We start from the raw sequence: 17,055 nt of genomic DNA, 5'->3' as shown, positions 1-17,055 counted from the left end.
ATTCTACTGTAGTAGTTATTATTGTTGTTATTGCTGTCATTGTTGTTGGATAGGACAGAGAGAAACCGAGAGAGGGGAAGACAGAGAGGGGGAGAGAAAGATAGACACCTGCAGACCTGCTTCACCACCTGTGAATTGACTCCCCTGCAGGTGGGGAACCAGGGGCTCGAGCTGGGATCCTTACGCCGGTCCTTGTGCTTCGTGCCACGTGTGCTTAACCCGCTGCACCACCGCCCGACTCCCAAAGACCCCCAAATCTCATCCGCTATACTCTTACTGTTAGGTTTCTGCTTATTAAACAATTTGTTCTGCTTTATATCTTAATGCTTTTCAGCCACCAAGATGCAGATGCTACCATGATGCCAATCTGACTTCCTTGGGCAGATGACCTCATTGATGTATCCTGGAATCCCACCTCCCCAGATCTATACCCCAATAGGGAAAAATAGAAACGGGATGGAGTATGTATTGACTTGTCAATGCCCATGTCCAGTGGAGAAGCAATTATAGAAACCAGACCTTCCACCTTCTACACCCCATAAACATTGTTGGTCCATACTCCCAGAGGGATAAAGAATAGGGTACTTTCCAAAGGAGGGAACAGGATACAGAACTATGGTGGTGGGAATTGTGTGGAATTGCATCCACATTCCTGTCGATCAGTATTAAATCACTAATAAAAAATTATAATAAAGAGGTGACACTGTTGCTCACTAGGACAGTGTGCTGCTTTGCTAGATGAGCAATGCAGGTTCAGGTCTGGGCCCCACCACACTGAAGGAAAATTTGGTGCTGTGGTTTCTTTGCCTCAGACTCTCTCTTATTTTCTGTCTCTATCTGAAAAAGTCAGCCTGGAGCAGAGAAGCCCTAGATCTGGCCAAAAAATTAAAACAAAACAAAAATCCTATTTAAGAGAAATTAATTTTTCAACTTATATTTTGAGTTCTGGAAGGCCATTTCTTTAGCACTTTTTGGTTACTACTATGTGATTTCAAGTCATTAGTTCTTAAAGGAACCAAAGTCTGTTGTCTCATGTCACACAGAACATTCAATTAGAATGTATCCAAGTTTTGATATGAAACATTTGTGTTTGTTTTTTGATAAAGGCATTATAAATCAGGGTGGCACATAGAAAACAGATAACAAGTGGATATTACAATTTGGTAAGTTTTAAGAATTACCAAATTCCTTCCATTTTCCTCATTTGCAAGAGAAAAAGGAGAAAAGTCTCCCAAGGATAAGACTAAGCTCTATGTTTGACTAATACTCTGCTTATCCCTCTGATCGTCCCTGTAGATTGAAAGAGAACAACATAACTTAGCATTTGATGCTGAAAAGCGGGGGGTCACCAAAGGCCTCTATTGCTTCAGGCAGATTAGAGAGCAGAGCTGGACTCCAGGCACCTCTGCAAATCAGCTTGTTCAGATCTGAGATCACTGAAAAGCATTTCTGCCACAAGTGTGTGCTCTTGTCTAAAAGTATTGCTAATCTGACAGCTGAGAATGCTAAAGGTCTAGGGTTGTATCACAGAGAAACTCATTAAACACTAAAGAAACTGCTTCATGTCCCTTGAGCTTCTCAGCAAACTTTAGCCACAGGAACTCTGGAAGCTATCTGGGAGCTGTGATTCTGAAGAAATAAACACTGCTACAGTACTTCTGGGCGGCTAGCATGCAATTCAGTTGGGGTCTATTGCTCCTTCAGTCACATTATCTTCAGTCACATTAACTCGACCAAAATTATACATCTCTATAGTCTCATTCTGCTTTTTAATATTGCCATCAGTATTCCATACTCTGGGCTTAAAATCACCAGCACGCATGCATCAGTAAGCAACATTTCTTCTGGGCCTGACTGTGTTAATCTCTTTTGTTTAGTAGTTACCTTTCAACGTATATGTTCTTTCCTGTCCCAAGGGAGTAGAGGCTGCACAGTATGTGGTAGCATGAGATCTGCACGTCACCCACTGAAAAGAACAACAAAAAAGCCACCTCATTATTGAATTTCAGTCCCAGCTCTCTGCTTGCCCCACAGGAAAGGGTCCATCAGCAGCAAAAAAAAAAAAAAAAAAAAAAAATTGTGTTGGCCTCCCCCAAGAACTGAAGAACTTTCTCTTGCCTTGCTGTGTTATGTTCTTATATTAATTAATTGACTAATTAATTGTTTAATTAGATAGGACAGAGGGAAGTTGAGAGGGGGAAGAGGAGGTAGAAGAGATACCTGCAGCACTGATTCACTGCCTGTGAAGCTCCCTCTCTGTAGGTGGGGACTGGAGACTTGGACCTTGCACATGGTAATGTGTATGCTCAACCAGGTGTGCCATGGTCCAGCCCCTGACTCTGTTATTTTATGTAAGAACAGAGCTCTTTTAAAAATTTATTTATTAATTTATATCTAATGAGAGAGAGAGAGAGAGAGATAGAGAGAGAGAGAGAGAGAGAGAGAGAGAGAGAGAGACCCAAGAGCATTGATCAGCCCTGGTTAATAATAGTACTGGGGACTGAATCTAGGAGCTCAGACCCACAGGCATTAAAGTCTTTTACATAACCATTATACTATCTGCTTAGCCCCATTATTTTGTTATTTTATTTTTTAAACAAACAGCTCCCTTCTATCCAGATACTAGGTAGTGAATTGGACAGTACTGCCCACCCCCTACCCCAGCTGTCCTGCTTCCTTTGTGGGGTTTCTCATGTGGATCACATTTCTCTCCCAGAGAAGCAATGAGTCTATCCATATGGGAAGTTTCTTTCCACTTAGAGACACTGCAGTTACATTTTATTCAGAGCAATATTTTCTTTCAAAAAAATCTGAAGTTTAAACACGTGCTTTGTTTATTTCCCAGGAAGACATGCTTCAGATCCCTACATCCTTAAAATGAAATTCCTCATGTCTGGATGTTGCAAGTTCTCTGATAGAATTTTTTTTTTTTTTGGTTGCCTATACTTCATTGCTATGACTTTTTCAGTTACAGAGAGAGAGAAAGAGAGGGAAAGACACTACCATACTCTAATGTGGTGGTGGTGGTGGGGAGGCAGGAGTGGGCTTGAGACTGGTCGTGTGCATGGCAGAGTAGGTACACTGTCCAGCTGAGTTATTTGCCTGTAGACAGTTTTTAATGGGAATTCAGTTGTTTCATGATTTGGTCATATTTCCTTAGGGAAAGGGCTGCCTTACTTAGTGAGTGAGTTCCTAAAACAGCAGGTTGTATATCCCTATTAATGTTTTGAACTCATTATAAGGTAGGGACTAATTTAGCAAAAACAGAATTTAGTTTTTCATTTTCTCAACAAGGACATGCTTTGTTTCCATGATATGAAAGAATGACTTTAGATATCTTCCCCTTTTTCTTTATTGCATGGAAATAACCGACTTCCAGTTGTTTCTGACGGGGGTATGAAAGACACAATCTTAGTTATAACGGGTTAAATTATATCATATAGCAGCACATAAAATGTGAGACCAAAGATTGTGGCAGAATATTTGCATAAGGCAACTGTACATACTACTAAATGCAAATGAAAAGAAATTCAACTAACTGTGGTCTTCTTCTGAAGGTGCAGATAATAAACTGTTAGCATCTTTGCTTTGTTTGTGGTGTCTGATGAATAAATTAAGAAAACTGATGGCTGCAAAACCCCGAGAGCCAATCTTTATCTCCTGCTGGATTACTCAGATAACCTTTCCAAGTTAGTTGGGGGCATACTGGCTTAGAGTGACATTAATGGTGAAAAATTCTGGTCCAGAGAATGAGGGAAGAAAGCAAACATTATATACTCAAGTTGGGGAGTTTCTTGAATTCATTCTACTTTAAACACAGGGAAATAGATTCCCATGTGTAAAATAATAACCTTTATTCTCAGAGCCAGCCTAAGTAAAGCAGCCACCCATTCATCTTTTCTGTGACTATGGGGCCCATACATTCACGACAAACACCAGCATGACTCACAGAGCAAATCCACTCCAAACTGATGCTGGGCAACATGTTCGAAGATGGATGTGAGGATGGGGAGCAGAGCCACTGTGGTGTAGTTGATGTTCTGAGAAACACCCTTGATCTGTGTTCTGGAGTGGGTAAACTTCCCCAGCTTCAGGTTTTCGGATGTCTTCTCCAAGTCTTCTGCAGCGTTCTCAAAGAATGCTCGTAACCCAGCCTTCATCAGCTCTGAACCCGACTTCATGACCGTCCTGTAAGCAAATGATATTCATAACCAGGAACTTGAGCTGTACCTTTGCCAACCCCCCTTGTCAAAACCTGTGACTTGGTGCAACCTGGGCAGACATCTGATAACTCTCTTCCCAGAGGACACAGAGCTGGGAGAAATAGAGAGAGTAGTTAACACCCAGATGAGATCTGTATCACACAAGCCCAGTGGGGGAGCTGGTGACTTGCTGGGGTGCTTCGTTTGAGGGAAACAGAACTCAATACTTCAGGGAAGGTAGAAGATGATTTAGACAGAAACTAACATTGACCACCTGATGTCTCTGCAATGTCACAGCTGGCTCCGCTGTTTTGTAAAAAAAAAAAAAATGTGAGAGCTGAGTTTTTCTTGCAGATCACCATGGGTAGGCAATTTCTATATGGACTAGAATAGAACTACTAACTCTCCTGTGGTGCAGGGCCTCTCAGAGACAGAGAACAAAGAAGTCAACTTAAGCTTCAGTTTCTTTTCTTTTTTATAATTACTTTTAAAATATTTTTATTAGTGAGTTAACAGTGACTTACAAGATTATAAAGTAATAGGGGTACAGTTCTTTATTTCTTACTTTTATTTTTTGCCTCCAGGGTTATCACTGGGGCTTGGTGCCTACACCACGAACCCACTGCTCCTGGAGGCCATTTTTTGCCCCATTTTTGTTGCCTGTGTTGTTGCTTTTGTTGTTATTGTTGCTACCAATGCTGTTGTTGGACAGGACAGAGAGAAATCAAGAGAAGAGGGGGGGGAAGACAGAGGAGAGGAGAGAAAGATAGACACCTGCAGACCCGCAGATCTGCTTCACGGCCTGTGAAGCGACCCCCCTGTAGGTGGGGAGCTGGGGGCTCGAACCAGGATACTTAACACTGGTCCTTGTGCTTTACACCATGTGCGCTTAACCCGCTATGCCACCACCAGGCCCCCATAGGTGTATAGTTCTATACCACTCCTATTAACGAAGCTCTGTCTTCAGCGGTAGCCACTAGAGTTCTCCCAAGGTCACAGATATGGGTCAAATATATATATCATGTGTTTCAATTACTATCATCCATGTATGAGTAAAATCATCCAGAAGCTGCCCTTACTAGCATAATCACGGCCAGTTCCATTCACTTTGTCCCAAAAGACAGAATATAGTCTTTATTTAAATTTCTAAGTAGTAGTCCATTGAGTATATGTCCCATGAGTTTTTAATTTTCTGAATTTATAAGACTTGATGGGGCCAGGCAGTGGCCTATCTGGTTGAGCACACATGTTACAATATTCAAGAATCCAGGCACAAGCTCCTGGTCCCCAACTGCTGGGAGAAAACTTTATAAGCAGTGAAGCAGTGCTGCAGGTTATCTCTTTCTCTTTCTCCCTATTTCCCCTTTCCTGCTTGATTTTTGTCTCCATCCAATAAATAAATAATTTATAAAAAAAAGATTCAAATCAGTAGTTTTTATTCCACTGTTAAAGACTATTCTCCTACCCTCTAACTCTAAGAATTCCTTGTCCCCCCCCCCCCCCGATATTTTAAGCTGTTAATCAGGAAAAGGAAGCATGTAGGCCATTCAGACAAAGGAACTCATACCTATTTTTATTTACTTTTAAGGCCCCACCTTCATTGCCTTTCTAAGTCACACCTATACTTATTATAACTTCTGGCTGTGCGAAGTGTCAGTTTCTATTAACTTGCAGGGATGTCCTAGACTGGAGAAAGGAAGTGTGACCCAGTACAGGGGTGAGGGCCGGCTTGAGCCTGGGTTCGTGGTCATGACAAAGCAGGCATACTATCTAACTGAGCTATCTTACCAGTCTTAGTGTTTGTGTTTTTTTGTCTTTTTTTTGTTTTTGTTTTTCCTTCAAGTATACTTTCTCCAGAGGCAGTCCCTAGACTAAAAAAGAAAAAAAAAAGTTCTAATCCCAAATGCAAAGATTTTACTTACCTCACAGGTCTTGTAAACTTTGTGCTGTGTTCACAGCTCTACAACAAATCTGTTTCAAGTTCTCCTCTCCTAATATCCTAAATCCTTCATTAGCCTTCATTTGTTTTTTTAACTTGGGGAAGCATCTATCTTAGTTTATAGTTAATTTTCATCTTCTGGCCACCCCTAAAGATGATGGCTCTCTTCTGCAATGGAGTGTGTTTTTCCCTGACCTCTGAGAAAAGCCCAATTGATGAGTGTATAAGAGAAAACTACCCTACCTGGGGGTCGGGCGGTGGCACAGTGGGTTAAGCATAAGGATCCCGGTTCGAGCCCCCGGCTACCCACCTGCAGGGGAGTCGCTTCACAGGCGGTGAAGCAGGTCTGCAGGTGTCTGTCTTTCTCTCCCCCTCTGTCTTCCCCTCCTCTCTCCATTTCTCTCTGTCCTATCCAACAATGAACAACATCAACAATGGCAATAATAATAACCACAACGAGGCTACAACAACAATTGCAACAAAAGGGGAAAAAAAATGGCCTCTAGGAGCGGTGGATTCATGGTGCAGGCACCGAGCCCAGCAATAACCCTGGAGGGAAAAAAAAAAAGAGAAAACTACCACCAGTTCTTCCCACTGCTACTTTTTTCCTTAATACTTTTTGACTTATTACTCTGCTTCACTACTCTGGGCCAACTTTTTCAGACAGAAGAAGTGAAAGGAAGACAGAGACACCAGAACATTGAAGCTCCCTCCATTGCTGTGGGGGCCAGGGTGGGGAGCTGGGTCATGCACATGACAAAGCAGGATTGTTCCAGGTGAACTATACTTTTTGGCTTTGGTCTCATGAAGTCATTAATATTTCCATGACTAGAATGTAGACTTTTTTTTTTAAGAGTTCATTTTTTAAAAAATTTGTCCAGCCATATTTCTTAAGAGACTCTCTGGTGATAGGCCTGGACCAATATCTACCTCTGATTTTTTGGAATCGCATCTCCCTAGCTTTATCCTTAGCCCTTGAATTCAGAGAGGCTGAAGTTCCTCTTCCCCCAGGACACTTGCAGCCTTGACACAAATCAGACAGCATTATCTTTTTCTGTGTGAAAAATTAGATCCAAAGTGGCATGTTGTCATATATTTTAGTTTCTGAAGGATGAACTCCTCAGTAAGAAAAGACAAGAATTGAACATATATTTGGCTCTTAGCATTCTGTGGATGCCATGACAATAGCTCTTCATCCTGTGAGATGGGAAACAGTACTTTTCTCTAGGGTAAGACTCATCTTTTCCCTGTCTCCCGTCTCTTCCTAGCTCCTGCAGATCAGTGACACATTTTCTCTTCAGTATAATAATAAGTGAGAAGAGAGGGTCAGAGAGGGAATCTTGAGAAACTCTGGAAAAAATTGGGCTGACTTACCTTGTGTCAAGTGTCTGAGCTAAGATGTGCAGACAGCTCACCATCGTGGTGGAATCGCTCCCTAGAATCAAGATAACATCTGTGACTGAACTACCCAGTCCATTAAGCCTCTCCTCTTTGTGCACAAGCCCCAGCCCAAAGCGATTAGCCAGCAAAGCCCAAGTGCCAGACCGTGCTCAGAAAAAAAACTCATTTCTCTTTGGCCTGACACATCTACTTCATGATGGATGTTAGAGGCAGAGTTTAAGACACTCACTGGTGTGGAAAATCTGAGCTGTTAAAGGGGAAAGGAAAGGTCATTTATCATACTTCAAACTAATTTTCTATGGCAAATTTAGGTGACACCTCAGTTCTAAAGCTCAGGTTGTTTGTAGGAGTCACAAATTAAAGGGGAGGGATAATTACAGTGAGGGATGCAGCCTTTAACAATTCTTCCATTCACTTACCAAAGAGGGAAATCCTGTGTCTAACAAGAGCAGCAAGTTTGCAGAACAGGCTGAAGCAGAAAAGAGTGCAAGTTGGAAAGGCATCAAGATTCAAGGGCTAATTTGTAGCACCCTGACCCCCAACCCCTGCCCCCAACTTGTGCTGTAAAACACGGGGCAAAGAGTGGCATTTGAGGAAGTTGAACTGTGGTCCTCTCAAAGATTCCTTTGGCACACAAAGGAAAGTCTGTGGTTTTTGCTGTCTTGTTGGAGAAGCACAATTAGAAGGTATTTGGCACCCAGATCAAACACACAGAAACCACATTTTCTGCAACAATCACTATATTTTGCAGAGACCAGGTTGCTGCAAACCATTCACTGCCATAAAATACTATTGACTGAAATCTTCATTTGAATGGCATTCAGAATTAAGGGAGATTCTGGAAAGAAATGTGATTTGCTATTGTTGCAATGGATTGGAAGCCATTCTGGAGCCTTCACTGGGAGATGAAAAAAAAAAAAAAAGCTAATAGTTTGTGGCTCAGCAGGTGGCACAGTGGATAAATCTTTGGATTCTCAAGATAGAGTTTCTTGGTTCTCTCTTTCCTTCCTTACCTTCTCATTAGTTAATAAATACACCTTTAAAGAAGGAGCTAATGGCTCAGGAATGAGTGGTGTTGTGTTGATCAAGAAGCATGCTAAGAAATTGGTTTTTGCTGTCACTGTTCATTAGACTGTGGGTCTAACTGGGATGCTATCATAATTGTGTCGAGTGGTAAGGCAGTCCTTCTGAACTTTCTGACCCTTCATAGGTAAGCTAGGGCCTCCCCTTCATATTTTCTACTATAAAACCCCCTTGAAGGTCCAACTACACCTTGTTCTACTTTGTATACAATGTGCTCTTATCCTGGTGTATCACTGCCTGATCCCCCTTGTTAATACTTTTCACAAAACATAGTAGAAAGTTTGGGCAGCTAGAAAAATAGGCTACATGTGTTCCTAGGTGTCTGGGGCACCTTTATAACATGTGACCTTTGTCACTATGTTCTTGAAAGGTGATTTCTCAGAACGCTGACATTTATTTGACACTGTACAGCTCACTAAGAACTTAGCAAACTGGTCAAACTGTTTTAGACCATTGGTGCAGGTAGAGGAACTGTTTAATACAGGTCAGGGGAATCTGAGAGATCTCTGGTCTTTTCCTCTCTCTCGCTCACAGCTCATGTAAGTTGCTTGTCCCACACAGGACAAGAACCTTTTAGACAAGTGTTCAAATGGAGAAAAAATATACCCTGAATGCTTGTGGGGGATCAGAATTTGTTAATGATCTTCAGGGGCTTGTGATAGCACACCTAGGAGGGTACCTGCTTTGCTAAGTACTCAGTTCAGGTTTCAGCCCCTGGGATATCACATGGGTTGTGTGTGTGTGTGTGAGTGTGTGTGTGTGTGTGTGTGTGTGTGTTGGGGGGGGTGTAAGGGGAAGGGCTTTAGTGCTATTGTGTCTCTTTCTCCCTGTCTATCTGAAAAGGTTGGCCAGGGATCAGTGAAGTAGCTTGCTTAGTGCACTGCTTAGCTGTGGGTGCAACCCAGGTTCAAGTACAAGCCCTTCTCCCCCCCCCCCCCAACACACACACTTACTGAAGGAAACTTTGGCACTGTGCTCTATTTAACCCCCTTTGCTTTTCTGCCTCTCTGTCTCTATCTAAAATAAACAAAAAATAATGAAAAGTTGGACAAGTGTGATGTGAGGCCCTGGAAATATAATAAAATAATAATAAAATAATAATAATAATAATGTCCTCAGTTGATACCTGGGGTCTTTCTGAGCTGTATACTGCAAATAAGAGCAGCAGCCCCTCATAGTTAGTTAATGGACTGTGCAGTGGAAATAAGTTGAAGTAACCCTGATCTCTGGAAAACTCAGCATGAATTAGGAATTTGGTAGCCTGCTGGCGGGAAATTAAGCCTGGACTGTTTCCCCCGTGTTCTTGTGTTTATTTTTTATTATTTTCCCCAAAGGGATGTACTAGATGAAAAATCAGGGAGGACTGTAAGTTCCACACTCTGCTGAGACTGTCTGGAGTGTCATGGTGAAGCCACTCACTCTATTCTGGGTACTAGTTTTCTTGTTTTCAAAATCAGGGGCTGATACACTTAGAGGTTTCTGGTAAAATATTCCAAAGCAGGTGCAAACTGTGTATAAATACCAAAATAATGTTTTTCAAATTCATGCAGATAGTCAGGCGGTTTGGTCCTACCACTAGCATGCGCACCCCCCCTCCCCGCCCCCGCATCAGAAGGGCTTTCCTCAGCAGATCAAGGCCAAGGTTAGATATTTCCAATGGCCCTTCTTGTTTCCTATGGAGTTTATGCTCAATTTAAGTAGATGTGCCATTTTTACCTCAGAGCTATGAAGGGTTGGAGTCCCCAGCAACACTCCCCCTCCCCATTTCAGAATGTGAAGGTGGTCAATTCAAGCCCTGAGAGAGCATCTGGGGAGCACTGATGAATGGAGTCAGCCACAGAGCTGCTAGGGCAAGAGGGAAGGGGCAAACAAGAGCCTGAGCATGTGGGCACATTCAGTGCAGGCGTGGCTGCTTCCTGGGGCGGGCAGGCACACGGAGGGATCTGAAAGCCTCTTGCAAGGCTGATCGGCTCCAGGTTGTTGTATTCCAGCCGTGACAAATGGTGCCTGGCTGAACAAATGTTACATTTACATGAATTAATAATCTAAAAACAAAACACAGATGAAGAAAACAAGACACACCTGCCCTCTGTTGGATTCTCTGAATATCTCACTTCCCTAACATACAAAATGCACTGGTACAGCCTGAAAAGGCTTGGAAAAAATCACTCAACAGTGAGGGAGTTTCAGTGGATCTTGGGATGAGGTATTTGCAGTGCAGAGAAAATGATGCTTCATGTGGACAGAGAGGACTGACTGGATTTGGATTTCTTGCCCTAACAGGGAGCCACTTTAGGCAACGGAATGAACCTGACCAAACCTCAGTTTCTTCACCTACCAAAATGTCTATCAGAATACACATGCAGGCCTCAGGATTTAAAGCGCTCCAGTGGCTCACAGGGGCACTAGCTCTTATATATGAAAAACTGAGACTACTGCTTAGCCATAGCTTTCCCATAGAGGATGATAAGAAGCATAACATGCGGGGGTTGGGCAGTAGCACAGCAGGTTAAGTGCACGTGGCGCCAAGTGCAAGGACCAGCGTAAGGATCCTGGTTTGAGCCCCCAGCTCCCCACCTGCAGTGGGGTCGCTTCACAGGCAGTGAAGCAGATCTGCAGGTGTCTATATTTCTCTCCTCCTCTGTCTGTCTTCCCTTCCTCTCTCCTATTCTCTCTGTTCTAACCAACAACAATGACAACAATAATGACAATAATAACCACAACAATGGTAAAACAACCAGGGTAACAAAAAAAAAGGGGGGGGAGGAGCATAACATACATTGCTCAGCATCAATGGGTATTAGGAAAGAGATAAGAAGCTGCTTTCATTACAGCCCTTAACTCTACTCTTCAGAAGCCTAGCCATTCCTTGTCCTTTACGATCAAACATAAAGAGAACTGGGAACACGGTCTTTGTCTGAACATGAAGCATTCTCTTGGCTTTTATCTGTGCTAAGCAACCCATGTGTTATGTCTGGTGGGATGGGAAGGGAGGCTGGTACTTCTCTTGACACAGTGTTTTTCACATTCAGAATCTGATTTGACTTTAGACTTAATATCACAGCAAGACTATGAGATCTGATTTAAAAAAAAAAACACCTTGAATCTTAAAAAGCTTCAGAAGAAGTGAACTGAAAACAGTGCTAATCAAGATTTCTCCTTTTTAAAAAAGAAATTTAATTTTTTTTATTATCTTTATTTTTATTTACTGGATGGAGACAGCCAGAAATTGAGAGGGAAGGGGGTGACAGAGAGGGAGAGACAGAAAGACACCTGCAACACTGTTTCACCACTTGCAAAGCTTTCCCCACTGTAGGTGGGGCCTGGGGGCTTGAACCTGGGTCCTTGTGCACTATAACATGTGCACTCAACCAGGTGTGCCACCACCCAGCCCCAAGATGTCCCCTCTTAATGTATGTTTGCTTTTCCTAAGCTTCAGGATAGTTTTTGGTCCTTTCTACATGTTATTTTAGGGTAGGAACTGACTTTAGCATATAATTTTTTCCTTAACTCTACTGATATCCCCAAACAGTACACTTTTATTAGCTGTCAAGTATGATTATAATTGGGTGGAGGAGGCAGCATCATGGCTATGCAAAATATTTTATTTTTATTTTTTAATTAATTAGTTACAAAATGGAAACACTGACAAGACCACAGGATAAGAGGAGTACAATTCCCACCACTAGAGCTCCGTACCCCATCACCTCCCCTGAAAGCTTTCCTATTCTTTAACCCTCTTGGAGTTAAATAACCCCAGGGTCATTATGGGGTGCAGAAGGTGGAAGGTCTGGCACAAAACACTTTTATGCCTAAAGCTCTGAAGTCACAGGTTCAATACCCTGCATCACCACCAGCCAGAGCTAAGCAATGCTCTGTTAAAAAAAAAAAGTGTAGAATTCTAATTAATTTCTTCTTCTTTTTTTTTTTTTTCTAATTACTTTCAAAACCAAGATGGTAACCAATACCTCTGAGGAAGCAATCATCAGGTTTCAGTTCCTTATTTTCCTTTTTTATCTTTTTTTTCCCCCCAAAAGATTCACCATTTAGTTGCTGGAAGTCTGAGGTTTTATAAAAGCTACAACAGCAGCATACTCTCTCTTCCTTTGGTAGACTCACCTGGCCACCATTTCTTTCTCCTTATGGGAGGCATACCCACTGCTGCTGAGGGGCTTCAGAGGGGATGACAAGAAGTAGAGGCGGTGATTGGTGAAGTACTGGTCTACCAGAGGGAGGAGGACCTGGAAAACACCAGGAGTTAACTCTTTAGAAGTGTGCCAAAGTCCTTCCTTTATGAAAGGTCACTTTCAGTGAATAAAAACCTCTAACCACTGGTCTGGAGCTTCCAGAAAATGCAACTCTGTGTCTGTCTGTCTGTCTGTCTGTCTCTTTTTCTTTCCTTTTATGTATCTTTTTCTTTTCTTGCTTCCAGTTGCTGGAGCTTAGGGCCAGCACTACAAATTCACCACTTCTGGTGGCTTTTTTTTTTTTAAAAATTCAATAGGACAGAGAGCAATTAAGAAGGGAGGGTAGACAGAGAGAGGGAAAGAAATATAAGACACCTGCAGACCTGCTTCACTTCTTCTGAAGCGACTCCCCTGCAGGTAGGGAGCCAGGGGCTCGAACTGGGATACTTGCATGGGTCCTTGAGTTTCATACTATGTGTGCTTAACCTGGTGTACCACTACCTGGCTTCATCTATCTCTATTGGAACAGTGTAACCTATATGCTAAATTATATGGAGTTTCAGGAGAAACAAAGTTGAATAAGTGCAAAGAATCACTTACTTTGGCAAAGAATTTGATCTCCTGGTCATGGGGAGACCTTTCAGTTTTCCCACTGCTGACAATGGCTTCTGTAAGACACAAGTGACACAGAGTTGGACAGAGATTTTAAAAACAAACAAAAAACAAAAACAAAACAAAAACCCCCAAACTAAAAGTAGATGGTAATAGTATTTTAGAAATAGAAAAAATGAAAAGGCTATGGACATGCCACTTGAAATATATATCATATATATATAATAAAATATCTTAGCTTGTAAAGTACTTCACAACTACACTGGTCAGTAATTTCTGTTTTCTTTCTTTTTTAAAGATGAGACAGAGAAGCAGAAAGAGAAAGTGAAAGAAACCACACCACCAAATTGTTTTATCAATGCAGCGAGGGCTGGGCTGGAACCTGGCTCATGCTATGGGTAAAGCTGTTGCTCTGGCTCTGGTCAGTTATTTTTTTGTGTCAATTCTACTCTTTCTTTTTCTAGTCCTCTCCTCCTCCTCATTTTTCTTTTTTAATCACTGGAGCTTGGTGCCTGTATGGCTCCATGGTTGCTGGTGGCCATTTTCCCCCCTTTTTATGTATGTTTGATAGAGAGCGAGAAATAGGGAGAGATAGGGAGTCAGAGAGACAGAGACACACCTTTGACACTGCTAAACAATAGAGGCTACTTCATTCTCCACTTTATTGATGAGATTAATGACAAAATGAGATTACAAAAGTTTCCATCAGAACTGGTAGAGAAAATGAGTATAAAACTGAATTTCTCAGTAAGAAGGAAAAACAAAACCCAGCCAACATTTCCCCCTTCTCTAAAACTGTATGTCTAAATGGATCACAAACAGCTACAGTAGGAGGGTTCATTCTTTGATATGGGAACATCCAATTTCTCTTGAGTGTATGAGACATTATGAGAAACACACACTGGTGGGCAATACAGCACAACGATACTCACCCAAGTGGGCAATAAACTCTTGTGCGGAATCAACGTATTTCAGGATCTTCTTCAAAAACTTGTAGGCAAACCTCTTTTCCATGGAGGAGGCATCCAGCTCCAAGTCCTTTGTTCCCCTAGGAGGGAAATCCAGGATGTAACATGGATGACCACATGACTTTGACATGGCAAACCTCCATGTTAGGAAAATCCAGGATGTAACATGGATGACCACATGACTTTGACACGGCAAACCTCCATGTGCCCCTCCTTTTCCAGATGTGAATGGTCATCCCAGCACAGTGACCTGGCTCATCATCTACCTGACTTTCATATTTGGAACTTGCCTCTGGAGGAATGCCAGCATCTGCACTACCCTCAGTGTTCTGAAAAGGGCTTTCAGAAGCAGCTCTAGCGTTCCTCCCATCAATGTCAAACTGTCAAGAAGTCAGAGAAGCAAACAATCCTTGACCTTAAGCAACTAACATGCTAGCTGTTAATAGACACAAACAATATATCGAGTAAAACATAAATTCCATGGGCTGGTAGAAATAGTTGTGCTCTGTGAAAGGAATGGAAAATTTAAGCAGGGTGGAAAGGGACTAAGTGGGCCTGAAGTGGGGGAAGGGGCCTGCAGAGTTAGGGGGATCAGAGTCGGGCTCTTTGGATAGAAGGGACTAGAGGAAGGTTTGGAGAGGTGAGGAGGAGAGTCACAGAGACACACCTGGGGAAGGTGCTTTGTAGGCACGGGGGCCCTGGTACAAAGGATCTGAGGCAGGAACACCAAGTTGAAGGAACATGGCAAAGGCTAGTATGACTGACAGAAATGAATAGGCAGGCAGAGGGTTGTGGGCCAGGCAGTGGAGATCATTTCAGGCCCTGCGGTTGACTCAGAGTTTAGCTTCTGACTGGCTAAGGGCAAGAGACTCTTTAATTATGACTCTTTGGTCACTAGAAGGCCACCCCATCATCTGAGACCTTAGTCAGGGAGCCTTAGGGTTCCCACACAGAAAATGATGGGCCTAGACCTCTAACAGACCTCTCTCTCCACTGCCACTGGTCATGTCCATCAGGAACAATATAATGGGCCCCTTTGTGGGCCCCCACAGGACCTTGGCCTCATTGTGGATCAACAATGGAAGGGACTGTTCCATTCTCCAAAGGGAGGTTGGGCAACACACTCTACCACTCGAGGAAGATGGGTCCTGAAACGAGTGCAGCCTGGAATGTTACTAGCCATGACCACAGAATGCGAGCTCCGACCTACAGTGATACAGAAGTTACATAGGCTCCTGTGCTGAATATGGGCCCCAGATCAAATCAATGGGGTTTACAGTTAACAATATTTATATACTTTCCCCATATTTGGGAGTTACTCTCTTCCTTGATGCAGCTTTCTAGTCCTTTTTCCAACTATGACACCATCTCCCCAGAAAATAACCTGGGTCCACCTGCATATTAGCTGTCAGACTCAGGCAAAAACTGGTTAAGTCATGGACCCCCTTGGAATATACCTAAAATAGACCTACTAGCTTTTTCCAGAACAGAAACTCCAAATCTTCATCTGCAAGGTTCTTGCCTTTAGGTTCCTGATTAGTCAACTATTTGTTCTGCTTTGTATCTTAACTCTTTTTTTCAGCCACCAGGTTCCAGATGTTACCATGATGCCAGCCTGACTTCCCTGGGCAGACCATCCCATTAACGCATCCTGGAGCCCCACTTCCGCAGAGCCCTGCCCCACTAGGGAAAGAGAGACAGGCTGGGAATATGGATCGACCTGTCAACACCTGTTTTCAGGAGAAGCAATTACAGAAGATAGACCTTCCACCTTCTGCACCCCATAATGATCCTGGGCCCATGCTCCCAGAGGGATAAAGAATACGACAGCTTTCAAAGGGGAGGGGGTGTGGGATAGGGAGTTCTGGTGGTGGGAATTGTGTGGAATTGTACCCCTCTTATCCTATGGTCTTGTCAATATCTCCATTTTATAAATCATACAAATTAAAAAATAAAAAGAATTTAGCTTTTGTTCTGAGGTGAGAAGTTGTTGAAAGTCCTGAATAACACAATGGCCTGAGAAAGAGCTCACCTGGATAGTGCCCTTGCTTTGCTAAGAGTCTGGCCCCTATGGCATGGGAGGATGTTTCTGCACTATGGAGTCTCTCTCTGTCTCTGTTTCTCTCTCTTTCCACCACCAGAGCTATTGCTGGAGCTCAGTGGCTGCATAATTACTCCACCAATTCTGGTGGCAACTGTCTTCTTTTTTTATAAGAGACAGAACTAGAAAGGAAGCCAGGGGTGGGGGGAGACGGAGGAAGCCCTATAGCCCTGATTCATCACTTGTGAAACCCCTCCCCCTTTGCAGGTAAGGACTAGGGGCTTGAACCCAGGTCCTCATGCATAGTAATGGAGTGCTCTACCAGGTATAGCATCACCTGGTTCCTGTCTGCTTCTCTATCTGAAAAAGTCAGCCTGGAACAGTGACAACACCAAAAAAATTTTTTTTATTTAAGATTAAGAAAATAATCTGATATGATATGCACTAGAAGAGAATTATTCTATGTGCTAGGTTTAAAACTGACATGGGGGAGGCCAGAGAGATCATTCTCAGTAGGATACCTACTTTGCCATGTGTGTTATCCAGGTTGATGTCCTGGCACCACATGGTGGCACCATGGGTACTGGGGAAAGTTCTGGTGCCGTGGTGTCTCTTTGTGTCT

The 17,055-nt window shown here is 42.8% G+C and overlaps 1 protein-coding gene across 1 annotated transcript in view; it reads right to left on the bottom strand.

The window, feature by feature from the left end:
- RYR3 (ryanodine receptor 3) overlaps positions 1 to 17,055 on the bottom strand; it is a 691,732-nt gene that overhangs the window by 108,796 nt on the left and 565,881 nt on the right. The window contains exons 58-64 of the mRNA XM_060175180.1: positions 14,357 to 14,472; positions 13,413 to 13,480; positions 12,745 to 12,866; positions 7,962 to 8,011; positions 7,516 to 7,576; positions 3,950 to 4,188; positions 1,885 to 1,966 (exon numbers count right to left, since the gene is read on the bottom strand). Coding sequence (XP_060031163.1) covers positions 1,885 to 1,966; positions 3,950 to 4,188; positions 7,516 to 7,576; positions 7,962 to 8,011; positions 12,745 to 12,866; positions 13,413 to 13,480; positions 14,357 to 14,472 — 738 coding nt within the window. The remainder of the gene's footprint in view (positions 1 to 1,884; positions 1,967 to 3,949; positions 4,189 to 7,515; positions 7,577 to 7,961; positions 8,012 to 12,744; positions 12,867 to 13,412; positions 13,481 to 14,356; positions 14,473 to 17,055) is intronic.

This window comes from Erinaceus europaeus, chromosome 16 (genome assembly GCF_950295315.1).
Source record: "Erinaceus europaeus chromosome 16, mEriEur2.1, whole genome shotgun sequence".
Lineage (NCBI taxonomy): Eukaryota > Metazoa > Chordata > Mammalia > Eulipotyphla > Erinaceidae > Erinaceus > Erinaceus europaeus.
The sequence above is the reverse complement of the archived record's forward strand: the minus strand, read 5'-3'. Positions and strand labels throughout refer to the sequence as shown.